Raw genomic sequence first — 27,020 nt, 5'->3', positions numbered from 1 at the left:
ACCCCACTGAGATTGGGCTAATAGTTACATTGGTGCCCTCAACCAAGATGTCAAATTGGGAGCACTGTTATGTCACCAATTCCTTTTTTGGAAGGAGATCATCTCCGCTTTTATTGAAAGCAATTAATTTGAAATAGGTGAATATCAGTCTGCACATGCACAGAGGCACAGCACGCACAACAGCACAATAGTCCAACAAAAGCCAAGCCATGCTAACCCCTGCATTTCTACAATCTCCGTGTTCGCCTGGCAGTTCTTCTTCCCTTCTCCAGTAGAATGCGCCAAGCGCCATTTATGCAGGAATGAAATACCAGAGTAGATCGCTAGGAAATCATTTCCTGGATGGCCATTTTGATTTTGTTGCGCATCTGCTGCCGGCCTCGCAGAAATAGCAAAAAGAGAGAGACCCCAAATTTGCTGGGCAAGCAAAACTTGGCCCCCCACAAGTTGGTTCGAGAAGTTGGGAAACCATACCAAACAGAGAGAAAGAGACGATAATGGGCTTTCCTGGATGGCTGTTAATGGGCTTTCTCTCCAACAGATGTTGGGCAGACCGACGACTGCGTCTGGCTCAAGGCCCAAATGAGGTGGGCAGGTGACGGCGTGCAGTCCCCTACCTTCCCCTCGCCGCCGGGGCACGCCGGCCTCCCGCCTCCGTGTTGCCGCCACACGCGCAGGCGGAGAGGCGCGCCGCGTGCGGCCGCGCGTCCCTGGCTCGGGCCGACGAGGTGACGAGGAGAAGGAGACCACCACGGATCACGCATTCACGCGTGCGGGTGCGGCGCGCTGCTCCATGCAGATGCGCGTGATCGTTGCTCCAGCGGTAGTCGCGAAAGGAAGTCAAGCCGCAGGGCCTTGCAAGTTATCAGAACGCGCAGCCTCCTCGAAAGGTCAGAAAGGGCGGCGGCGTGCGCGCCGACTGCCGAGGGATCAATCGATCATGGCTCCTGTCAGACAGACCAGCTCGTCGCTCTTTGAAGAAGCATGGTCCTGGTTTTGGGTCTTGTTAGTTGCGTAAATTTTGAATATAAAATACTGTAGTATTTTCGTTTGTATTTGATAATTATTATCCGATCATGAATTAATTAGGCTCAAAAGATTCGTCTCGCAAATCACAGACAAACTGTGTAATTAGTTATTTTATTTAACTACATTTAATATTTCATGTGTTTAAAAATTCGATGTGACGGAGAACCTTATAAAATTTTTGGAATTTTGGGTGTAGCCTTGGTCTGAGTCTGATCATACCAATGATGATGGGCTTTTTGCTGCGTCAACAACTTCTGCGTTGGGAGACCGAACTTGAACTACTGCAGTGGCAGACAGTTGAGCACTACAAGGATGTCAGAGTTTCCTGTCTACAGTACACCTTCATCATGGGTCCAGGACTACGCAAAGCGCCTCGTATCAAAAGAACACATCCTTTCACTTTCAGTTGTCAGATAATGTCCTCTGATGCGAATAGACATGACACTAACTGTCTACTTCCTCATGGCCTATTCGTCGCCCAAAGTGCTGGCTGCCTGGCTCTGCTGGCATTTTTTTACCATTTGGATTTGCAAGCATCAGGCCCTGTACGAGTTCCTTTCTTGCGAAGCCAAACAGCCTTTGCGCTTTGCCTTGATGCTGACAATCCAAGCACCAAAGGAGGTGAGTGCGAGCAAGCAGGTGCAGGTTGCCACTGTCCGCGAATGGGGAACAAACCGGCGACCGATTTGTACTCTTTGGCTCGCTGCAGTCCGCAGCTCCTGATCTGAAATCTCAACCACCAACGACCCTAGCACATGAGATCAGAGGCGCAGTTACAAAAAAGGGAAAAATGGACTCAAACTGTTCCCATCATAAAGTTGCTTTCCTTGAATCTGAAGCGTCACAATGATTCACTCTCTATGCGGACAGACATCACAGTCACATGTAGGTAGAGTGGGGGCTGCTACAGTTAGACGAGCTGACAAAAGGATTACTGAACTGTTGACTGTATGCATTCGATCCTAACTCTGGAGTCTAGATCTTCAGTAAGATAACCAATCTTGTTTGTCAGTTTGTCACTGCCCTTTTCTTCAGAAACCTTCAGTTTCAAAAGCACATCTACCATCTCGCTGTTACTTCGTCGTGGCATCTGGACTTGTAAGTTGCAGGCATGAATTCAGCTCATCTCTTGATCCTTTATTCAGTTGTGACGCAGATATGGTTAAGCATGGAGTACTAATCCCTTCGTTCTGAAGCCAAACACCTTTTTCTACCTGCAATCTGCATTGATAATGACAAGCATGCAGGTGAAGGGTGCCGCTGTCTGTAAATGGGGAACACATCAGCGACCAAACTGTACTCTCAGCTCACTTCCACTGCAGTCCAAAAGGGCTTGATACGAGGCACTGTTTAGTTGGTGAAAAGTTGTTGATTTTGATACTGTAACACATTTTGTTGTTACTTGACAAATAATATTCAATCATGGATTAATTAGGCTTAAAAGATTCATCTCGTGCTAATTAGTTAGATTGTGTAATTAGTTAAAGTATTTTTTAACTGCATTTAGTGCTCTATGCATGTATCCGAATATTCGATGTGATGGATACTGTAGAATTTTTTTTTGAGAACTAAACAGGGCCGAGCGCCAACCACCATGTTATCCACTGCACAACCATGGCACAGTCACAAAAAGAATGGATCAAAAAAAAAAGAATGGATCACATTGTACTGTCCACCCTTATTGCCAAGATCGTGCACATCTTAGGTTCCTTTTCTTGAATCTGACGCATCAATATGATTCGTTCTCCATGCAGACATGGCAACCACACCCTCAAAGATCAACAAAAGGAGGAAATTCCATCATGGAAAAGGGACACACGCTTGGTTTCATCCATTCATTGGGAACAGGAACACAAGATACATACAATCTTTCTCATTCCTATCCATGACCCATGCTGGATTTGTTGGAATGAGAAATGACCAAAGTAGTAGGGACCATAAAAAAAGCCCAACACCAGGCTTAACATCACATCACAAGTTCACAACCAACATGGCTGGCTCTTGTAACTAACTACATGATTAAAAAGGCTCTCTCACTCTCACCTTCAGGGATCCATAGCCCTTCCATGGAGCGGCACTAAGAGTGGACTAAGAGGGGTTTGGAGAACAAATCCCTCGGATTCCGGATATAAAAAACCTTCCAGAAATTAAAATTACCTTCACGATGGACTAAATAGTACGGTACATGATCTAGTAAGTAGTAGTGACAGTTAGAACAACGCCGGGCCAGGCGGACTACACTTGGATAAAAGGCTGGCACGGGCTCTGCACGACTTGGCTGCGAGAGCCTGGAGCTTCATGTCCTTGAGGGCAGGGTCCTCAAGAAGAAGCACCTTGTCCTTGTCCCTCACCCCGACCATGTGGAGGTGGTCGGTGTCCTCCCTCTCCTTGCCCCTGAATAGCAGCCTCTGCTCCCTGGGCTCTAGACCAGTCACCATGGACAGCATTAGCTTCAGCTCCCCTGAAATTTCAGAAAGAAGTTTGTTAAGTGCTGGAGTAGAGTACAACCAAGGAATATTATAAAATGGAATTGCAAACTTCAGTGCACAGATCATTTAGAAAACGATGGAAAAGAAAATCGATGAAGGTTCCAAGTTTCCAACATGTGTGCAGTATTGGCTGATTCTCAGGCCTGTTGACAGATGGTAGATGCCTGCAATTGCTTGTATGAGCATGAGCTGGCAGTGCCGGTGGCAGCCATTAATAAGTAATGAGCGTGTACGCCCATGTTAGGGTGTAGGATTTTCAAGTGTCTTCGCGTCAGCATTGCTTGTACAGTCGTACAGATACGGAATTTGGAATCGAGACTATTTTGGTTTCGTTCTGAACTTTTATGGCCATGTGAGGAGTAAATTTGGGAGCAGAGCTGTCCATAGACAAATAGACGAATTTTGCATAGAAGTCGGTCAAATACAGGGACACTGCTGTACATGACAGTTCACACAGGTCATGGGTTATCTTAACTGCATCCAACGACTACCAAACAACTGCACTCCCTAATGTGAGGGAAGAAGTGAAGTTTTCCTTGTTCTTCTTCTGCTCCTGACCTCCTTTTCCTTTTTTTTTTAAATTCCTAGGATTTAGGGGAAAGTTAAATAAACCTATGTGCCTATGTGATGGAAACTAGAGAGAAAAAATTCTAGAAGTAAAAGCAACAGACATATCACTGGATGCTAGAGTGATGGAAACTCTGTCAACAAGAAAACTATGCCAAACCAGGTTCCAGGATCATCAAACCGCTAATCTATCAACAACGACAAAACAAATCACATAGAAGAACCATCAGATTCAAGAAACGCGTACTCACCAAAAGTGGAGGTGGCTCCGATGGACACATCATGCCAGGAGTAGCCGGTGGACACCCTGACCACGATCACCTCCTCGCCGCCCTTCCCGTCCCTCTTCTGCACCAGCATCCCCCCCGGCCTCACCTCCCACTCAATCTCCCCAGCTCCACCGCCGGCGCCGGCCGCGCCGCCATTGCTGCCGCCGCCGCAAGCGGCCGCCTGCTTCGACGAGGGGCTCCTCTTGAAGAGCCTCTTGGAGTACCTCAGCTTGATCATGGTTGCACAAGTGGGAGCAGCTGCAAGTTTCTCGCTTCAATGGCCGTGCTTGGCTAGCTCCTCCTAGTAGTTGCAGTTCTTGTACCAAGGCTTGTGAATGGGTATGCGTGTGAATATATAGGACGAGGAGGAGAGGCCGTTGCAGAGGGCTGGCTGGCTGGCACTGGCAGGCAGGCTGGCTGGCTTTACAAGCGTGCGCCTGTTCAAAGTTAAGGACATCCGAGGAGCCCGGCGACGAGGCATGCCAATGCAGCAATGCAATCTCTGCAAAGTCCAAAGTGTAGGACCCAAATCTCTCTCTCTTTTTTTTAAAAAAAGTTGCCATTACAGTACTGCTGCAGCGGCCAATCTTTGAAATGTTTTGAAAGTTGCATTGCGTGGAGGTTTATTTGGGGCGCACATGGGAGGGTTGGCGCCAAAAATGATGAGCCTTCGATGGTGATGACGGTAGGATTGGGCGGAGGACATGATCATTGGGGGTGGTCGGCCATCAGTGATCAGCCGGCCGGCCTGCCGATTAGACTGTTGATGGGCGATTCGGCAATTGGCCGGCGTCGCGGTCGCCCACCGCTAGTTTATCGTTTGTTTTAGGTGTGGCTCGATCGGGGCCCTGCCATTGGTTGCTGCCCTTGTTTTGAACGCAAGGTAAGATTGAAAGATGACGACGACGATGATGGTGAGAGTTGTACGTGCACAGTGTGCGCATGTTTTGAGTAGGACCGAAGGTATGCGTGGGTTCAGTTTTGGTGGCTTCAAGGGTGGTTAAGGTGTCCTCCGCACTTATCTTCCCGCTGCCTCGCTGTTACAAGTCTCGTCACTTGTATTACTATTTCTGTGTGCACGTTGCGCCGACCACTCCACGCTTGAAAGCTTAAGCCAGTGCGTGCGAGGACGGCACAAGCAGTATCCAATGGTTTAATTTATTCTACTCAACCATGGCTAGCTGACAGGTGATTAAAGAAAACTGGAGAAGTGTGAGTACTGCTCCCATTCTAGTGACTCATTCACACGATGATAAGGCCGGCCTGACGCCGACGCCAATGATGGCGGATCGAGTCGGCGGCTGGAGCGCAGAAAAGAATCTGATCGCGCGTGCGCGCACCCAATTGTTTTTCTGTCACTGTTTAGTTCACACCCCATAAACGCAAAGAAAACGTCACATCGAATGTTTCGACACATGTATGGAGTACTAAATAAAGTCTATTTACATAGTTTTTTTTTCATAGATGGGCTGTAAATCGCGAGACGAATCTAATGATGCTAATTAATCCATTAATTAGCATCATTAGATTCGTCTCGCAATTTACAACTCATCTGTGCAAAAAGTTTTATAAATAGACATCATTTAGTACTTTAAATTAGTAAGATGCCAACACACATTTTTTTTTGCACTGGAACTAAACATGGCCTTATTAAATCCGGAGAAATTTCCCTGCATCCGCGGGCGTCGCGCCATGTCGTCGCGGCGGAACGTGCGCGGCGGCGAGCATTTCGCGTCGGCGCCGCCATTATTCTCGCACGCGCCGGAGGCCAACCCGTTGGTGACAGCGGAGGCCCCCGGCCACATGGCGCCGTCGTCGCCGCTAGGATCGCGATCTCCCCGGCGAGCGGCGCTGCGACAATCTGGGGTATCCGGCGGATCGCGGCTTTGGATCGATGCCCTCGCCCGGCATGTTAGGGCCGGGGCTCGGATCGCGCGGTGGTGACACGTATCTGTGTGGATACCGGATCAGGCCGTTAGCGTTGGCTGCAGGTGGCGGTTGCTTAGCCTGAACATGGCTCATCAGCATGCATGTGCTTGCTGCTTCATTGCTTGGGGTTTGTCCGATCCTTTCGCGACACTGTTTGTTTATTGTTGTTTGATGGCCAATCTCAGCTTGCCAGGTCAAGAGCGAGAGAGGGTAGTCAGGCCCTGTTTGGTTGCGTGTAGCACAAGTATCACAAAAATTTTGACCAATAATTAGGGGTACTAAATAAAGTCAATTTACAAAACTAACTCCACAACCCTGCGCTACTTCGCGAGACGAACCTAATGAGGCCTCTGACCGCACGATTAGAGGATGGTTACTGTAGCATCAATGTAGTCAATCATCGATTAATTACTGTCATTAGATTCGTCGTGAAAAATTACACTCATCCATGAAAATGTTTTGCAAATAAACTTCGTTTAGTACTCCATACATGTGAGATTCTTTTCTCGAGAAATGTGTGTGCTACTCATGCTACAAAACCAAACACGGCCTCAGTCTCACTGGTCGGTCACCGCCGTGCACTGGAGTACCCGATTGTTATTAAATCCGGAGAACTTTCCCTGCATCCGCGGGCGTCGCGCCATGTCGTCGCGCGGCAGAACGTGCGCGGCGAGCATTTCGCGTCGGCGCCGCCATTATTCTCTCGCGCCGGAGGCCAACCCGTTGGTGACAGCGGAGACCCCCGGCAATAGGGCGCCGTCGTCGCCGCTAGGATCGCGATCTCCCCGGCGAGCGGAGGACAAGAAGAATTTTGCTAGCGACAAAGGTGGAGACGACGAATTCTCCCGGTGGAGAACGTCTTCTTCATCTTCGGAGGGCCGACGACGAACATGACCTCCCGGCAGCGCAAGCGTGAGTGCCGGAAAGTCTTCTCCGTCACCAAGGCCACGCCATCCTATCTCGACTGGTCGAAGGACACTATTTCCTTCGGTCGCGAGGACCACCCCGACTACGTCCCACATCCGGGACGATACCCGCTTGTTATCGACCCCATCATCGGCAACACTCGCTTCTCCAAGGTGTTTATGGACGGAGGCAGCAGCCTCAACATCATGTACGCTCACACCTTGGAGCTCATGGGGATCGGATTGGACAAGCTCCGCCCCAGCAAGTCGCCATTCCATGGCGTTGCGCCGGGAAGCGAGTCCAACCCCTCGGCCAGATCGACCTACCTGTCTACTTCTGTAACACCCCGGGGGTTTGCACAGTAATTAAAAAGGTGTCTGCACAGTAGTTGTGTATGTTTGCTTTGCGTCATGTGCTAGAATTGCTTGAAAAGGATCTTTTTGTAATTATGAAAGGTTATATGTGTAATTATGATTTTATGCAAGGTCCTTTATATAGTTATTTGTGAATATAGCTTTTGTGGAGGATGTTTTTGTAAAATTTGCAGTGCATTTAATGCATGGCAGCCAATTTTGTTTTTAAGTCTAATTTTGAAGTGAATTTGCATTGAAAAAGACAAAATTCCTAGAATTTAAAATCCCTCTTGTGTTTTCAAATTTAGCTCTCTATCCTTTGGTCAAATAAATTTTTGCACAACATCAAAGTTGTAGATTTTGAAAAATTGAACAACTTTCATGTTGGGCACTTTTCCATTTGAGTTTCAGTTTAAAAGTTATTGCTTGTTTACAGTTTAGTCCCTTGAAGTTTTGGAAATTTCAAATCGACCCTTATCTCCTTCTCCCACCTCCCTGCTATGTTCCGCGCCGCCGCCCACCGACGGCACCGACGCCGCCGTCGTGGAGAGGCTTCCCGGCCGCCTTTTTCCGTCGCGCTGGCACCCACGCGTCGCGGACGACCTCCTCCACCGCCCTCTAGCCTCGCGCTGGAGCCTTCCCGGCCGTGCCACGCGCCCCGCCGCTTCCAGAGCCGTCCCACCGGCTGCCACCTCGCCGCCGCCGTGGAGAGCCCAAACCAGAGGCCCAGCTCTCGATCTTTCGCGCGCCTGAGCACTACAAGAAGCCCCGCGCGCTATTCCTCTCTTCTTTTCGCCAGTTCCCTAACCCCACACCCCAGAACGCCGCAGCCGCCCCGCTTGAACCCCGGCGAGCTCACCCCCGCCGCGGAGCCGCTCCTCCACCCGCTCTGACCCCCTAGCAAGCACCGCCTCGCCCTCGCGCAACTTCCCGACCACTTTCCCTCGCCCAAACCTCACCGGAGCTACCCCGCCGCCGTGCTCCGAGCCCGCAAGCCGCCGCTCGCCGTCGACACTCCATCTCCGACCACCCTAGCCTCGATTCCAAGCACCCAGAGGTGCGCCTTGGACTCCTTTAGCCCCCACTCCTGTTTCCCCTCGCCGCCGGCGACCCCCTCGTCGGGAAACGGCCGGTCAACCGCCGCCTCCCCTCTCTGACCCGGCCAAGGGCGTCGGTGTTTGAATTTGAAAAACCCCAAGGGGTTATCTGCGTAGACAGTGACTCATAGGAATAGTGTCCGCAGGGACTTGTTTGTAATAGTTTGCTGTGATTTTTGAAATTCAATATCAATTCGTACAAAATTCGTAAAATAGCAAATCTTGATGTTTTGGAATCCTCTTGAAGAGATCTATGAAGTAGAACCATAATATGTTAGGCTTTAGTTGCAAGTTTTTTCTGTAGATTTTGATTTGTGTTACTAGTGCTTAAATATTAGTTGTTTTCATCTTTTTCTTAACTACTGCATAAAGCCATATCTTGCAGTGAAACTTTTATGGTAGTTCACTCTTTTAACACTTGTTTTTCTATAAAAATTTCATGATCAGTTCTTTGGTGTAGCTATTTATTTGATTTAATCCTTGTTTAATAGACTTTATTTATGATAAATAGTTTATGTTCTTGATAAATCCTGATTTTATTCCTGAGTGTTCATATGGAGTATATTAGCTTGTCTAGGAAGTTTGAGCTTCAGTTCATGAGTATAACAGGAGCTAAAATTTAATCTTGCTAAACTGATGTTTATTTTGTTTATTTTCTCAGAGTTATTTCGTTGTAGATAAAATCATGAAAAATTCTCTGTAGTTAGTTATTTTCTGTATCAATCTCCTGTTAAATTTTGAGCTTCTGTTTTGCTTTATTTTGACCTGTATAATTCAAGTTTGTTCTATGTGCTGCCTGCATGAATGATTTGTTGTGATTATTTGACTGCAAGTCTTGGCATGATTTTTGCAGGCTAGCTTAGTCTGTTCATGTTCTGTTTAGGGTAATTTTTGCTAAATTTATTGTTGCTTGTGATCTGAGTTGTTGATTTAATTAGCAAACCTTGAGTTAAATGCTATAGGAACCAAACACCACTCATTTTAGGAAGTTAGTCAACTTCTTTTGTGCTGTTGATCATGATGCCTTGTGTAGTTAGTTTTGTTATTTAACTACTCTACAAACAATTGCCCATGTGTGCTTATAATACTGTTCTTGCATTACATGTAGACACGACTGCCTTATCGGACGGGACGTACGAGCTGATTCCGGAATCTGACGGAGGTGATATCGAAGCTCAAGTAAACACTGCGGAACTAACTGAAGCCCCGGACCAAAGTTCGGAAGAGCCTAGGGCTGAAATAGTTAGCAACTACCGAGAAGGCAAGCCACGGACATAACCTATATTTCAAATTAATATCATTTATTGTATTACTTACTTGTGCATTTACAGTTCTTAGGATTTGAATTGAAACCCTAGATGCATGATCCTAGGAACCTATGTACTGAACACTAGACTTGAGTTCGACTACTTGCTAAGCTTATAGGACCGGTAAAAGTCGAGTGATTGCCTGTCACTCGCGAGCTTTATAGGAATTGCCTGTTTACTTCCTGTTAACAATATAAGGACGACGGACGGGGTTGTGATCGATATCATAACTTCAGGTGAGACCCCGTCTGTGTTAATGAACTTACTAAGGTCGCGGTGTGTGGTAGCGTTGGTTAAGTCTTTGAAAGTACTAGCCACATGCCGTCAATATGGTACGCGGCAAGCCTAGTAGCCGATTGGACCGGGGAGTGGATATACCTGATACTCTCTCTTAGGGATAGGTTTTATTTTTATGTTGCGCAACACTGCGACTTCAAGGGACAAGGGTGGACCTCGTAGAAGGGTGGACCTTGGAGCCCTGTAGTCGGGGAGAGTGTTCCTATCCACAAGCCGGAAAGAAAGGTCAACGGTTGTTTGGGAATGACCCAACGGTGTTCCAGACGTGTGTACTAGGTTACCATTGCAAGGTTGAATTTCGATTCAGAATCGTCCGCCTCTCACGATGAAATGAGACTGCTTGATCTCTTTGCCACACAGAGTAAGAAGAGCAACAATACTTTAATCAATCTTGATGTTTGCTTAGATTTCTACCATGTTTGGATAGTAGTTGCTTACATAGAATGGTTAATCAACTAGAATCTTGAAAGCTAAAACTTGAAAGTAAGGACATACTCTTTATTGCTTTTCAGCAAAAGGAAAACCAGAGCCTCACAAAACCTTGCATAGTCTAGTTAAAGTGGGCTACTTATACTCGTTGGCGGTTAAGTCTTGCTGAGTATTAGAATGCTCAGCCTTGCTGTTGGAACCCTTTTTCAGGTATGAGTTTTGAGGATCAGATCGCTAGCTTGACCTATCCTTGCTCGTTGCCTCCTGGCTGGTCCGTAGAGTGGGGTACGTCTTCGGCCGGCAATGACTATGACGAGTGATACCATGCTTGGGCTAGCCTGGTATCCTTTTTTTTCGATGTGTTGTAGCCGTCGTGTTTTACCTTCCGCTGTTTAAACTCTGAACTTACCCTTATGATTTGTATAACTGTTTTACTTAAGTTGGCTTTGTAAATAATGTTTTGAACTGGCTTGTAATCTTTACTATGCCTGTGTTGTAAAGTTATGGTTGTAATATCTCTGAACTCGCCTTCGTGCGGGGTATGCTTGTTCGATCCGAGAATCGGTGGTTGTATCGGGACGTTACCCGACAGACCAAAAATTGTTCCGTTTGAAGTGCATTTAAGCTAATGTTGCCTTTATGGTGATGGCCTGCGCACTTGAGCCGGGATAATTTAGGCGGTTCTGCCACAACTTCGGCACGGCAGCCAACTTCCACAAGGGAGTGCTCCCCTTCGAGGTGGTGGGGTTTCGGGGAGCCTACCACGCCATCCTTGGCCGTCCCTTCTACGCCAAGTTCATGGTCGTCCCTGCTACGCCAAGTTCATGGCCATCCCCAACTATACCTACCTCAAGCTGAAGATGCCAGGTCCGAAAGGTGTCATCACCGTCGGCTCCTCGTTCGAGCACGTCTACGAGGGCGACGTCGAGTGCGTCAAGCACGCGGAGGCTCAAGCGGAGGACGAGGCCCTCGCAGCCACCCTCGACAAGATGGCAAGCGAGGCCTTGAACTCCACGCACCGGCACGCGGGCAGCTTCAAACCCGCCGAAGGTATCAAGAAGGTGCCCCTCAACCCGAATCACCCCGACGACAAGGCGTTGTAGGTCAGCGCCACCCTCGACAACAAATAGGAAGTGGTGCTCATTGACTTTCTCCGCGCCAACGCAGACATCTTTGCGTGGAGCCTCTTGGACATGCCGGGCATACCGAGGGAGGTCGCCGAGCACTCCCTTGACATCCGACCCAACTCCAAGCCCGTGAAACAGTGCCTGCGACGCTTCGACGAGCTCAAGCGATGGGCGATCGGCGATGAGCTGCAGAAACTTCTGGTGGCCGGATTCATCAAGGAGGTATTCCATCCCGAATGGCTAGCTAATCCTGTATTAGTGAAGAAAAATAATGGAAGTTGGAGGATGCGCGTAGATTACACTAGTTTAAACAAAGCATGTCCGAAGGTTCCCTTTCCTTTGCCACGTATTGATCAAATCGTTGATTCAACTGCGGGATGCGAACTTTTATCCTTTCTTGATGCTTATTCTGGTTACCACCAAATCAAGATGAAGGAGTCCGACCAGCTCGCGACCTCTTTTATCACACCATTCGGCATGTATTGCTATGTCACGATGTCTTTTGGCCTCAGAAACGCCGGAGCTACATACCAGCGGTGTATGCTCCACGTGTTCGGGGACCATATCGGGTGGAACGTAGAGGCATACGTCGATGACATCGTTGTAAAATCCAGGAAGGCGGACGACCTGGTCGCTGATGTTAGGATCGTGTTCGATTGCCTAAGGGCCAAAGGGGTAAAACTCAATTCGGAGAAATGCGTCTTCGGGGTACCTCGAGGCATGCTCTTGGGCTTCATTGTCTCCCAGCGGGGCATTGAACCCAACCCTAAGAAAGTCTCGGCCATCACTCGGATGGGACCGATCCGGGGCCTAAAGGGGGTACAGAGGGTCATGGGATGCCTGGCGTCCTTTAGCCGATTCATCTCGCGCCTCGGCGAGAAAGACTTGCCTCTGTACCGACTCCTGAGGAAAACTGAGTGCTTCACATGGACCCCCGAAGCTCAAGAAGCCCTCGACAGGCTGAAGGCATCGCTCACTCATGCCCCCATTCTCACACCACCCATAGACGGCGAGCCCCTCTACCTGTACGTAGCTGCTATGACCCAAGTGGTCAGCGCGGTGATCATTGTCGAAAGACAAGAGGAGGGTCATGCTCTACCTGTCCAATGGCCGGTGTAGTACATCAGCGAAGTGTTGTCCGAAACCAAGACACGCTATCCGCAGATCTAGAAGCTGTTATACGCGGTGGTCTTGGCTCGGCGCAAGCTGCGCCACTACTTCGAGGCCCATCCCGTCACCGTGGTCTCGTCTTTCCCTCTGGGAGAGATAGTCCGCAACAAGAAAGCCGAGGATAGAATCGTCAAGTGGTCCGTGGAGCTGATGGGAGAAACTCTCACCTACGCACCTCGCAAGGTGATCAAGTCCCAAATCTTGGCCGACTTCGTCGCTGAGTGGACGGACACTCAGCTGCCCCCACCGCAAATCCACGCTGAATGCTGGACCATGTACTTCGATGGGTCGGTGATGAAAACTAGCGCCGACGCCGGCCTCCTCTTCATCTCACCCCTCGGAAAGCACATGCGCTACGTAATTCGCCTATACTTCCCTGCATCCAACAACATGGCGGAGTATGAGGCCCTCCTCAGTGGTCTCCGTATCACCATCGAGCTCGGCATCAAGCGCCTCGACGTACGCGGTGACTCTCAGCTTGTCGGGTACCATGATTAGGGGCACAATAATCAGGGGACTAAAATCGCCCTAAAAACGCAAATACATGTTAGGCAACCGGGCCCACGAAGGCCTACAGCCTCCTTCCAATCCGGAAGAAAGGAAAGGACTCAAATAAACCCAGTACACGGCCACGTACACAGTGTGGCCCATCCAAACCTCCTCGAACCCGTGGGGCGATCTCCGCCTCGCTCAAGGGCTCCCCGCCGAGACCCTCGACCGCGCCTCGCGTCTCCGCCTCTCTCGAGGGTAGCGAGCCTACCCTCGAGAGAGCAGACCGACTCCGCCTCGCTCAAGGCCACCCCTCGACGGAAAGGACGAACGGCCCTTCCGCTCACCCGCCCGCCGTACGGAGGCATTAAACGCCAACTACTCCTCCACAGCGCCCGGGTCAGACGGTGTCAGGCCGCCATTCCCCACAGTGACTGTGACCGGAGTCCCGTCCGCCAACTTCGGTCACTGCTCCGCCATTCCGGAAGCTGTGGCGACACTGTGGGAACCTGCGATGCAGTGCAAGACGTGCTCGGCGCTGCTCCGACCACTGTGCTGCCAACTCCTCATACCTCCTTCATACTTTCCTCTCCGCTGAGCCCTTGAACGGCATGGGCACGACCCTCGGAAGCGGCTCCGACCCCCAGGCCGGGACAAGACCCTGGCCTGCAGGACCCTCGGGACGTCGCCACGCCGCCCGCTGAAGCTACAAGGACGCCGGCGCGATCTCCGCAAGACCAAGGACAATGCCCAGGACAGCCACCATGCCCGGCGCCACGCTCTCCAGTGCGGCACAGTGTACTTTCTACAGTAGTCACCCACTGCGCGCCCCCAATCCAGGGAAGAACGACGACTTTAGATCTCCCCGTACATGTACTCTGCCCCTCCTTGTGACTATAAAAGGAGGAGGCGGGCACCGTCTTCTGGATGACCGGATCCTTCACACGCACGTAACTCGCAGAACACGCACACCCGCTCCCCAGAGCACGATATTGGCACTCGCCTCAATCAACTCATCCTCTAACAAGGACCTGGGAGCTTCCCTCCATCTCCCGCCTCGCTTGTACTCCCTACTACAGGCACCCCCGGTGCAAGACAATACAGTGCCCTCGCACACCCCTTTGCTGGACGTACGGCCACACGGCTGGAACCAGGATAAACCCATGCGTTACTGTGTTGCCTCTTGTATCAACCATCTGGGACGAGGAACACGCAACATCATTACTAATTGGTGCCGGACCCCCGGGTCAGGACACCGACACATATCAAAACTAACCGCCTGTGGCAAATAAATGAGGATATATAATTTTTTCACGATACTGCTAATTTGAAAAAAAAAGAAGCACTATGAGACGAGTACTGATATAGTAGATGTAGCAGGTTGTTTGCTTGCCGGCTGCAGGTTTTGATTTTTAGCTTGTTCTCTCTAGTGCAATGTTCCACAAGGCGCTATTCCGCGCTCGCCTGAAAGGCCCTTGTTTGGTTTTGGTAATTGAGTGACAACTTATGTGGACTAATAAGTGTTTATGTTGAGATACACAGGAGATTAGTCCACACAAAGACACTAGTATGAGCAACATGTGCCATGGAGGAGAAATGGCTAAGTGTTGATGCTATGCTCATATAGTGTGATCGAGGAGCTCATTGCATATGAGACATGATATGGAGTTATGTGACCAAAGTGGAGAAGATCAAGACAAGGCTTGGCTTGATGGACCGGTTGCAATGGAGAAGGGCAAGTCAAGGCTTTGAAGCGAGGGACCGCGAGGCGGTGAAGCTTGGGCAAGATTTGGCGCCGATGGACCGAGGCAACGGTGAAGAACGAGCAAGGTCAAGATCGATGGACCAAAGAGGTCATGTGATGATATGGAGTGGATCATATCATTTAAGAAAGATCAAGCCAAGTGTTGACTCATAATGATGATCAAAAGGCTTGATGGAGTTTGGTGCTTGTGTGGCATCAACATTTGGGAAGATGAAATGGAATGCGCAAGGCAAAGGTATGACTTGTAGGACATTTCATTTCACCGGTCAAAGGTTGTGTAGAGAAGTGCATGACCGGATTTAGGATAGATGGCCGTACTATCAAGAGGGGCAAACTTGTTTGCATATCGGTCATCTAGTGCCACTTGAGCGATCTAACATTGCGATGTTGCTAGGATCGAGTGGCGTGGTGAGATCAAGTGAAAATCCTTTGAAAATGATTGTGAAATGCTAACACACATGCACATGGTGTTGTTCACGTGGTGGTGTTGGCACATTTGCAAAGGAGAAAGAGTTGGAGTTGATGTTGATCAACTTTGGGAAGCAAGAAAGGTCTTTTGGTTTTCTCCGAAAATTAGGTTGTCTCTTGGAGTGGAATACTGCTTTGATCCATTGTGTTTTGGATCAAGAATTCAGTTGGGTTGTGTAGCCCTCTGAATTAGCTTTCCATAGAGTCCAAGATCACCTAATTTGGACATCGGAGCTAAGAGTTATGGCCGTTTTACCGAGGTACATTTCTGCTGGAAATAGACCTGCGGACGGTCCGCCCTTGAGGGGCGGACGGTCCGCCGTTATCTCGGTTGAGCTCAAACAGAACCGTTTTTGGCTCTGTGGGTGGTCCAAAATGACCTGCGGACCGTCCGGTCTATGGGGGCGGACGGTCCGCCTTTAAAAGCTGAAACGGGCGCAGAAACTTGGTTGTTCTGTCTTGGGTGCCCAAAATGACCTGCGGACCGTCCGGTCCTTGGGGGCGGACGGTCCGCCTCCTACTGAAATTTCTGGGACAGAAACACTACGGTTTCTCTGTGTGCTCACGTTTTGAACTGCGGACAGTCCGCCCCTGGGGAGCGGACAGTCCGCCGGTAACTTCCAGATTTAGTCAGAGACGTTTGCAAATCGGTTGGTTCAAAGTTTTGAACCGCGGACAGTCCGCCCCAGGGGCGCGGACAGTCCGCCCGGGGCTCTAACGGTCGACTCTGACACATAATCATTGCAGTTCTAGCCGTTGGTTTTAAATGGCGGACGGTCCGGTTTTTGTGAGGCGGACAGTCCGCGAAAACTCAGTTTTCACAAGATTTGAGTGTAACGGCTAGTTTGGGGCCTCCCTCTATAAATAGAGGGTGTGGCCGGCCATTTGAGTGGTGAGAGCACCTTGGGGACTTAGTGTCCATGTGTGAGAGTGCTTGAGAGCCCTCTACTCACTCTAACTTGATAGTAATCATCCGATCGAGTGAGAGAGCGATTCTAGTGCGATTGCTTTGAGAGATTGCATCGAGTGGCACTAGGTGATCGTGTTGCAAGCCGGTGTGCTTGTTACTCTTGGAGGTTGCCACCTCCTAGACGGCTTGGTGGCAAGAGGCTCCGTTGAAGCCCGCAAGAAGATTGTGCGGTGCTCCGGAGAAGAGATTGTGAGGGGTATTGTGCTCACCCCGCGGGAGCCGCGAAGAGCAACTCTAGTTGAGCGAGACGTGAAGAGCAACAAGTGGTTCGGCCGGATCATGTGCTAGAGCTCGGTGTGAGCACTCCACGTGGGAGAGTGTGACTTGAGAGTCACCACTAGCAAGAGGATCGGCGGCAACCTTGGAGCTTGTCTCAACGGGGATTAGCTTGGTGGTAACCAAGTGAACCTCGGGATAAAAATCACCGTGTCAACTTTGTCTACTCTTCTCGGTGGTTTGCATTCTCCAAATCACAAGCATTGTATTTACATTCATATATATCTTGTGCTTGTGTAGTTGCTCTCTAGTGATTAGTTAGCTTGTGTAGCTTGCAAATCATCTTCTTGCTTGTGTAGCTAGAAGTAGAGATCCTAGTGTAACTAGTTAGCTTGTGTAGCTTAATTAGTTGCTCTTGCTTAGATTGTGTTGTTAAGCAAGTTGAGCTCTTGGATTTGGATTGTGTATCCTTATCCTTGAAGCATCTAGTGAGTTTAGGTTTTGGCTTTGTGCTTTTGCTCATTAGAATTGTGTAGGAGCTCCCCCGGTTTGTGAAGTACTAGTGCTTAGGCTTGTATGACTTGGCATTAGAATTATTAGGAGAGCTCTTACTAGCTTGGCACTCCATTTGCTTTGTGTAGGATCTTTTTGGAGGTGCCTTAGAGTCATAGTTAGAGGGGTGAAGTCTTGGCTAAGCGAATAGTTTCAATTCCGCATAAGTTTCGGTTAGCCGGCGTAATTAGTTTTTAGAAAGGACTATTCACCCCCCTCTAGTCCGCCATCTCGACCCTACATCGCCTAGGCGCGCTTATGCGCTAGGCGGCGGGCTACCGCCTCATCTAGGGAGTAGGCGGACCCCTAGGCGGGCGGAGCACCTCCGCCGGTCTCCCTCCGCACAGGGCTGTCGCTCTCCTCTGCGCGGGACTGCTGCTCCCACCGGCCGCTCCCCTCCGTGCGGCGCTGGCGAGGGAGGAGGCAGAGCAGAGAGCGCCAGCGGCGGTGGCGGAGGAGGAGGAGGCAGGGATGGGCGCCGGCGGAGGAGGAGAAAGTAGGGGACGGGCGGCTGCGGCGGCGGCAGAGGAGGAGGCAAGGGCAGGCGTGGGGGATGAGGAGGAAGGGTGGAAGCAGAGGCGAGGAGGAGGCAGGGCGGCGGCGGCGGGAATGAGAGGCGAGGCAGGGGCGTTGGGAAGGGGAATGAGAGGAGAGGAGGAGAGGGGATAAGGTTGCTGCTGGTGTTGGGCTGCTGGGCTGTTGAGCTGCTTTGATGGGCTTTGATGGGCCTATTTTTCAATTTAGGATTTAGTGGTCCTTTGTTTTTCTTTTCTTTTAGAGGTATACGATGTATATAACAAATATATAAGTATGTATATGGCACCGCCTAGCAAACCACCTTGAAACGCCTAGGCTCTAGGCGGTGGGTCACCGCCTAGAGAACCGCCTAGCGCCTAGCCTAACATTGCTCTAGTGTTTCATTCAATTTCAATTCCATTTATACCATAATACTTCTTAGAATTTTATTAACGGAATGAGATACAATATACCTATATTTTCATTTTTTTTCTAAATTTCAATATTTTAGATATTTTATTTCAACATTTTTAGATATACCATTTCAACATTCTAGATGCACTATTTCAATATTACCAAAAACTGTTGAAATGATTCATTTGAAATGTTGAACTTTCTTTTATAAAAAAGTTGAATTTATTATTTCAAAATGTTGAATATGACCTTTTTCTTGAAAAGGAATGTTGACTATCACTGCTGTTAGCAAAATTAGCATAGTGTTTTAGATATAAATGAGAGTCAGAAAAAAATAATAAAAAGTTGATAACGTACCCACACCACATGATGATGGTCTTGTTTAGTTCGCGAATTTTTTTGAATTTTAGTACTGTAGTACTTTCGTTGTTATTTGATAATTAATGTCTAATTATAGACTAATTAGGTTTAAAAAATTTGTCTCGTCGTTTACAGTTAAACTGTATAATGAGTTATTTTTTCAACTGCATTTAATACTTTATGCATATATTTAAAAATTCGATGTGATAGGTACCATTGGAAAATTTTTGGCAACTAAACATGTCCTGAGGCTTTGCTTTTATATTAGCTAGAGCAGTCCATATGATTCTGTAGCATTTATATGCGCCTACGGTTGTTGCCCTACAGTATGATTCTGTACTCCTGTTTTATTTTGTTCAAGCAAACAGGTGTGCGTGAACGGAAAATAAAGCTCCAGATGAATAAAGTTTGTGGGTTGTTTTTAGACCTGTTACGTTGGGCTGTTACGCGGTATCCAAGATATTATACTTTAGGCTAATCTCAATAGGTGGTTTCATTATATTGTTTCCAAAAGAGCCACATCAACAAAACAAAATACAAATAAAATTATAGATGAAACTCATCAATAGTTGAAACTATGCATACATATTTTTTCTATGAAACCTATTTCATCTCTCGTCTCGTTCATTCAATACTACTTCATCTAAATTGTAATATGACATCCTATTTATTGTATATAAAAACTTTAATGAACTAATTTCATCTAAAATGGTGATATGCTACTCTATTTATTATACATGAAACTCTAATGAATAATAGCCTCACAAATAAAATTGGGACCCCCGAAAAAGCAGCCCCCCGCCCGCGTATTTCACGCGGTTGGAATATACTCGGTGTCTTCGTCTTTATCCTTCCATTCCGCCCATACTTTATTGAGTGGAGCAAGACAAGGCCGTGGACCTGCTGCTGCGGAAGTCGTTGGCCCGCCCGGCGCCCGCGTATGTACACGCGTTGGGAATATCCTTATACTCGGTGTCTTCGTCTTTATCCTTCCATCCCGCCTGTACTTTTTTTTGGAGTTGAGCAAAAGAAGGAGCCGTGGACCTGCTGCTGCGGTCTGCGGAAGTCGTCGGCGTCCATGGCCGGAGTCGGAGAGGCGCTCGTGTCCGCGGTGCTCAAGGAGGTGCTGCGCAAGCTGGGGTCCGCCGTCGGGGCTCAGATCACGGCGCGATGGAAGCTGAGGCAAGACATGGAGAGCATCAAGAGCACGCTGGAGCTGGTGCAGGCAGTGCTCAGGGATGCCGAGAGGCGGTCCGTGAGGGAGGAAGCAGTCGGCCTCTGGCTCAAGATGCTCAAGAACGCCGCCTACGACATCTCCGACATGTTCGACGACTTCGAGGTCAAACTGTCGCAGGTAAATCCGTAAATCTTCTTCCTCGTGCTCTAGAGGAAGATTTGTTCCTAATAGCAATTGCATATATGAACATATGGTGATATCGAACAAGTGGCATATGCGAAAGGGCACGTAGCCTGGTGGTTACAAGAGGCTTGGTATCACCTCAGATTCTGGGTTCGACTGTCTATGAGAGTAAATATTTTAGAATTTAACGGCGTTGTTCATTGCTCATAGGGTAGGGTTGCGTACGTGTGTTCATAAGGGTGTGAGTGTGCGTGCGTTGTGAGTATCTGAGTTGTACTGTATAATCTAAACAAAGAACAAGTGGGATATGTTTTCTTATAATTAAGACCTCTTTTATAAGATAGCAAAATTTTGATCCCCGAAGGACGCGCTGTTTTAATATAAATATATTGGCTGTATATTCTTCTGCTGAGAATATATTGCGCCAGTTATTTAGGAAATTTGTTTTTGTCCCCTTTTGAAACTGATACCGAATTTCAATTTCGCATTGAACAGGGGAAGATCTCTAGCTCTGTTGCCAAGTTTTCTATGGGTACAAAGCTGAAGAATTTGAGGGAAAAGTTAACAAACATAGCAGCACAGCGGTCGCAGTTCGGATTCACGGTACACACCTGTTCAACTTCAACAGACCATGAAGAGATCAAGAAGAGAGAAACGACATCAAAGATCAATAGAGAAACTATCGTCGGAAGGCAGAAAGAGAAACTGGAGATAGTAACACTGCTAGCATCAAATCGTGAACAGAAAACGTTGGTAATCCCGATTTTTGGGTTTGGGGGCATTGGTAAGACTACACTAGCTAAATTGGTTTTCAATGATGACCAGATGCAAAATTTTGATCTGCGAGCATGGGTTTATGTGTCTCCACATTTTGATCTAAAAATGATCGGCAAAAGTATAATTTCACAAATCAAAGGACAGGTTGAAGGTTTACATGACCTACAGTCTGTAAGTAATTCTCTTGAAGAGATAATGTGCGGTAGAAGCTGCCTGATTGTTTTGGATGACCTATGGGAGAGCAGTTGCTCTCAACTAACTGATTTATTGCAGATGCTAAGCAACTTTAAGAAGGAAAGCATGATTAGAATTATTGTAACAACACGAACTGAAGAAGTTGCAGGGAAGATAGGTACAGTTACACCATACAAGCTGGAACCATTGTCTGATGATCAGTGCTGGGCATTGTTCAAAAATATTTCTTTTCTACCTGGTTGCCCATTAGGAGAAGATGAAAAGAATGTGATGGAAAACATCGGGAGGGATATTGCAAACAAGTGTCAAGGAGTGCCTATGGCAGCGCAAGCTCTTGGGTTTATGTTGCGCAACAAAGCTGTTGGAGAGTGGAAAAATGTGAGAGATAGTGATATTTGGAGCGGATCCTCTACCACAGATGATGTGATGCCATCGCTGAAGCTTAGTTATTATCAGATGTCTCCTTACTTGAAGCTATGCTTTTCCTATTGCTCAGTATTTCCTAAAGGTTTTGAAGTGCACAGGGGACATCTAATTCAACAATGGATATCTCTTGGGTTCATCCCACCCAGCCCCGACAAGCACATAACACTTGAGAAGGTTGGAGAAAACTATGTAAATGAGCTTTTGGGAATGTCATTTGTCCAATACTCAACGCTAACTTCCTTGGTAAGTGATAAGTACTTTGCAGCAATAGTTCACTGACTAGACTCGCTTGTATAGATCTCTCTCCCTCCCCCTCCCTCCCTCCCTCCCTCCCTCCCTCCGTACCTCTCTCGCTCTCTCTCCCTCCCTCCCTCTGTAAAACTTTTTCTTTACCTTTAATATATAAACAACAGGGGCTTGTCCCTACTGTTTCATAGAAAAAGAACTTCATTTGTAAGTCATACATATATGTGGTTATCTTTTTCCTTATCTATATGAATTAAAATGCAGAGCAGCATTTTGTGATAAGCTGAAATAATATAACCTACACATTTTTCAGAGTACAAGGGAGGACACAAAGAACTCTATGCTGCTTAGAATGCATGACTTGATGCATGATCTCGGTAGATCTGTTATCGGTGATGAATTACTTCTCGTGGATGGTGAAAAGGAATACAGTTCTAGCAATGGCAACTACCGGTATGCATTGGTACTGAATCATGAGGGTCAAATGGCTGTCTGCAATGATGAGCCTGCTAAGTTAAGAGCTATACATTTTTCTGAATGTCCTGAGATTCAGCTGTCCTTGTTGCATAAATCGTTGCGTATCTTGGATTTAGGCAAGTGTCCCAGAGGAAATTTACCAGCATCTATCGGTAAATTGAAGCAGCTGAGGTACCTTAGTGCTCCTGACATGCTACATAAAAAGGTTCCTAAGCTTGTTACTAGCCTTTCAAAGCTAATCCACTTGAATATGAGTGGCTCTATCAAAATCTCAACGCTGCCAGACTCAATAGGCAAACTTATAAGCTTGTTACATCTAGACCTATCTGGGTGCTGTAAACTTCATTCATTACCAGAATCATTTGGTGGCTTGACAAACCTCGCCCATCTAAACCTGGCAAATTGTTCTCTTCTCGAAACTTTGCCCAAGTCAGTGGGCAAACTCAGAAGCTTGCTACATTTAGACCTATCTGGGTGCCGTAACCTCTCTTCATTGCCAGAATCATTAGGTGACTTGATGAACCTCTCACATCTAAACCTCTCAAATTGTTCTCTTCTCAATACTTTGCCCGAGTCAGTGGAAACACTCAGAAACTTGCTACATCTAGAACTCTGTGGTTGTACTGGCCTTTGTTCATTATCAGAATCATTTGGTGAGCTGGTAAATTTATCATATTTGGATATGAAAAATTGCTATGATCTTCGTTCTTTGCCCAAGTCTTTTGGAAGGCTATGTGAACTTCAGTATTTGAACTTGTCAGGTTGCTTGAAACTAAATCTAAAGGTTGATATTGAGACTATCTGTTGTCTTACTAAGCTACAGTACCTAAACCTGTCCTGTTGTCCAAGTCTCATGCATATACCTGAATCTGTCAACAATCTAAAAAATCTCCATACTTTGGATCTCTCTAGATGTAACTGGATTGAGAGATTTCCAAAAAGACTACGCGGTATGACCAGCCTCAAGTTTCTGCTAATACAAGGATGCTCACCCTGGTTGCAACAGCGTGTTAGGGAGTCTCAGTTTAAGAATGATATGCTAACATTACCCAAGTTTATCGTTCAAAGAACAGCTTCAGGCATCTGCATGTCCAGCAACATTTCCCTCCTCCATGCTGTACATGCCGCAGAGCTTGAAATCGAATGCCTTGAAAATGTGACTAGTATTGAAGAAGCGGCTGCAGTAAATTTGGCAGACAAATCAGTACTTGTCAAATTGGTATTGGCGTGGACACCAGCCGTTGGCCGTGTTGTGGAGGATGAGGGTTTACTCCGAGAACTCCATCCTCCTGGAAATCTAAAGTTTTTAAAAGTACAAGGCTATATGGGAACTTCCTTTTCTGGATGGATGATGAACATGGCATCATGTCTACTGCATCTTGTTTGCATTGAGATGGTAGATTTACCGAGATGTGAGCATTTACCACCGTTTGGGCAATTAAAAAATCTAGAGCAATTGACTCTAAAGAGACTGCCTATCTTCAGGAAATTGGGAACTGAATTTTGTGGAGGAAGTGGAGCATTTAAGAAATTAAGAGAGTTCACACTGATAGATCTTGAAACCCTGGAGGAATGGGTCACCAAGGCTTCAGCAAATGGTGAGTTCATGTTCCCCAATCTTCACAAGCTGGAAATCTGTCGCTGCCCTAGACTAAGGTTGAAACCATGTCTTCCTAGAGCAACCGAGTGGAGAATTCAAGCGAGCCATGAAATTATTGCAACAAAATATGCCGTAGGCACATCATTCTCTTTGACGCTATCAAAACTGCATGTTACAGAATGCCTCCTGCTATCCGAAGAATGGGCACTTTTCGAATACCTCCCTGCTCTTGAGATACTAGAAATTTCAAATTATCAAAAGAAAAAACTGCCAGACAGCTTGGTTTTCCTTGTATCACTGCGGTCACTGAAGATAGATATCTCCACTAATAACAGTCAAGAAGAACTATGCGATTGGTTAGTATTTCTTGCTGCAATTTCTGATGACCGGAGGCTTGCGGTTTTCCCATCACCGAACCTTACTGCATTGGAGAATTTGGAAATCAGTCTTAATGATGAATCGCAAAGGTGGTGCAAGAAGCATGATAGATGGACCTTGCAGAACGTCAAAAACAAGGTAATTTTTTTAGCAGTTTTCCCACATGTAGGTACACCCTCTTTCTGTACAGTAGCGACTGTACGGTACTTAAGGTTCACAACAGTGTCGAATGGTAGCTGGATAATAATTACTCGCTCCGTTCTTAAATGTTCATCAATATTGATTTTTGAGCACAATTTAGCATATTTTTTTACCATTCGTCTTATTCAAAAAGTTCAGTGCAAATATGTAAAAATATAAGTCAGGCTTAAAATAGCTTTAATGATAAAACAATAAAAAGTGATATTTACATAATTTTTTGAATAGTGAAACAGATGGTCAAACATTGGGTCTTAAAGTCAACAGTGAAACATTTGGGAATGAGGGAGTATTACTTTTCACTCCATGATAAACTTCAAAGTGGTAGGAATGGCAAACATAGAGCCTGCGGATACATGAAGTCCTACCCGCTGATTTTAAGCGCATGCAGTACTGTAACTCCTAATACATGTATTAAAAGCGTGATGTTACTAACAATGTCCATTTTAATATATGTGAAGTGCGCTGTATAAAAATGTATACCAGTAAGCTCTAAGCATGCGCCTTTTTTTACCATATCCTTATGAATATATAATTTGGTTGGAGCTGAAAACAGCCTAATTTTCGCAAATTGCTCATAAATTATAGCTAGAGGCTAGAAAAAAAATGCATTCCAGGTCAGGGAATTGTTTACATCCTTTTAAAATATCAACAACAAACTGTGAGAAACAAAAAGGATTTTTTTTTGCCGGAATAGGTGTGAACACCCCATTCTCCTTTTGTGCTGACTCCATCTTGCAGTAATCTCTCTGGCAGTGGGAAACGGCCGCTGGTGACCTGTTGACTGTTGTTAACGATTTTTAGTGGTTTGGTTAATTAAGAGAAGTGTATATAAGTATATTAGATCATTGAATCCAATTGACTTATTTTTTAGCAGCCAACAACTTTCTTCGAACGACAAGTAGCCAACATCCAGAAGAAGGTAGGCCAATCCCTCATCAGCTACATCCATGCAATCAAGCAGCTCGCGGAAAGGTTGGCTGTCATCGGGCTCGGGCAGACCCTTCGCGATGAAGAAATCATCAGGCTCATCCTCGACCACCGCCTCGGTTCTGAGGACCGCACCCTCGTCATGTCAATCACCAGCTGCACCGATGATATCACACTTAACTATCTCTATGCTCATCTGAGACGTGTGAATGGATTTTCACTCTCTGACACCAGTCAGGTCTCTGACACATTGAATTCACCGACTTCTGACAATGAAAGCTACCACGGGTCAGATTGAACGTAAGACTCAGGAGGCCTTCAGCAGTTCGGCCGCATCATCATCAGCGACCTCAGGGAGATGAGCATCGGAGAGAAATTTGCCGGGATTTTGCAAACTGCAAGTGGGTCAGGTATGCGCATTTTTCCATGTTGGCCATAGTCAGTCGATTACCTATTCCTATGTCTTCAAGAACGTTCTGCATGTGCGGATGGCTGTTGGCACTCCAGTAGCCTTTTCCCCGTTCTGAAACCATTGTTTTATTGATTGCCTTGAGTTTCATTGAAGTTTCTTTCTTTTTTTTTAAAGGATTGAACAACGAAGGAGCCGCCTCTTGGATGAGAGTGCAAGGGCGGCCACAACTCCTTTCCATATAGCGATAAATCCAAGCATGTCTGCATCACTAATGTCGAGTTGTTGCCCAAGGAATGGTGTTGGGAATCCATCCTCTGAATTCTCATACTGGCCATCGAGCTCATGCCTGGTTATGCATGTTACACGGCTGGCATACATGCCTCACCCACTGCCACATAGGGCCTCACAGTACAGTAACTATTCGAATTGTGAGGACATTTGAAGAAGACATGCTAATGAAGACATAATCCCCCCGTTGCTCCTTCCTCCATGTTAATGCGGCTTCAGCCATGGACCAGGCATGACACATTGTGACGCGTGCTACAGTTCGCTTAGACCCCGTCGGGATCGTAACGCTAAACTTTAGCCTTTTAATTTGGATGTCAAAAGGAAGGACTAAACATGAAGTACGACATATATTTAGAGCTAAACTTTAATCATCCTTCAGCCCATCCTTGGGGTAGACAGGTTCGTTTTTAAGAAAAATAGTAAATGAGATGAGAGCATGACGCAGGCTTTGCATGTGGGCGAGCGTGGGGGCTCTCCTATCTATCTTCTTGAAGATGGGTAAGCCATCTATTTTTAAAGCTCACTTTGACTTAATTATCTGATGAAAATATGTTCAACACTTTAATAGGATTAACTCAACATTGTTAAATATGTTCAACATGTGCTTTCAAAATGTTGAAACAGTGGAGATGAAATGTGGAAATTGATGACATAAAATGTTAAAAATACTAAAATGAAAAGATTGAACAGAGCTTCTTTGGCAAGCAGGACGCTTCTTCTCCGCCGGCGGCGGCCACTCGACGGCGGACCCGCGGGGCGCGATGGGCGGGGCGGAGCGGCGGCGCTAGCGGGGTGGGGTGCAGCGGGAGTGTGGGCGGGCGGCGGGGCAGAGCGGCGGCGCGCCGGCGGGGTGGGCGCTGCGGCGCGCGGGCGGGCGGCGGGTCGGAGCCAGGGTTAACCGAACCGTCGGTAACCGGTCCGGTTTGACTGGTTACCGGTCAAACCGGTCCGGCCCGGTACCGGTTCGGTCCGGTATGAAACCGGTCCAAATTCAAAATTTAAATTTGAATTCAA

At 47.2% G+C, this 27,020-nt stretch overlaps 1 protein-coding gene and 1 pseudogene across 1 annotated transcript; one reads left to right on the top strand and one right to left on the bottom strand.

The window, feature by feature from the left end:
* Nucleotides 1-2,829: 2,829 nt before the first annotated feature.
* Nucleotides 2,830-4,770, bottom strand: LOC120707384 (annotated as a pseudogene).
* A 14,800-nt stretch (nucleotides 4,771-19,570) lies between these two features.
* LOC120707374 (putative disease resistance protein RGA3) lies at nucleotides 19,571-26,312 on the top strand. Its single transcript, XM_039992269.1, has 5 exons — nucleotides 19,571-20,073; nucleotides 20,575-21,720; nucleotides 22,037-24,316; nucleotides 25,254-25,716; nucleotides 25,893-26,312. Exons 1-4 carry the CDS (start codon nucleotides 19,660-19,662, stop codon nucleotides 25,602-25,604), a joined length of 4,191 nt encoding a protein of 1,396 aa, XP_039848203.1. The 5' UTR covers nucleotides 19,571-19,659; the 3' UTR covers nucleotides 25,605-25,716; nucleotides 25,893-26,312.
* Nucleotides 26,313-27,020: the final 708 nt, after the last annotated feature.

Source organism: Panicum virgatum, chromosome 1K (assembly GCF_016808335.1).
Source record: "Panicum virgatum strain AP13 chromosome 1K, P.virgatum_v5, whole genome shotgun sequence".
Lineage (NCBI taxonomy): Eukaryota > Viridiplantae > Streptophyta > Magnoliopsida > Poales > Poaceae > Panicum > Panicum virgatum.
Note: the sequence above shows the minus strand (reverse complement) of the source record. Positions and strands in the feature narration are given on the sequence as shown.

What these genes read in the sequence shown, in the direction of transcription:
- LOC120707374 (XM_039992269.1), top strand. Translation starts at nt 19,660, where the DNA reads ATGTACACGCGTTGGGAATATCCTTATACTCGGTGTCTTCGTCTTTAT. An exon ending in TCGAGGTCAAACTGTCGCAG is followed by an intron (nt 20,074 to 20,574) that starts GTAAATCCGTAA and finishes CGCATTGAACAG; the next exon opens with GGGAAGATCTCTAGCTCTGT. An exon ending in ACTCAACGCTAACTTCCTTG is followed by an intron (nt 21,721 to 22,036) that starts GTAAGTGATAAG and finishes CACATTTTTCAG; the next exon opens with AGTACAAGGGAGGACACAAA.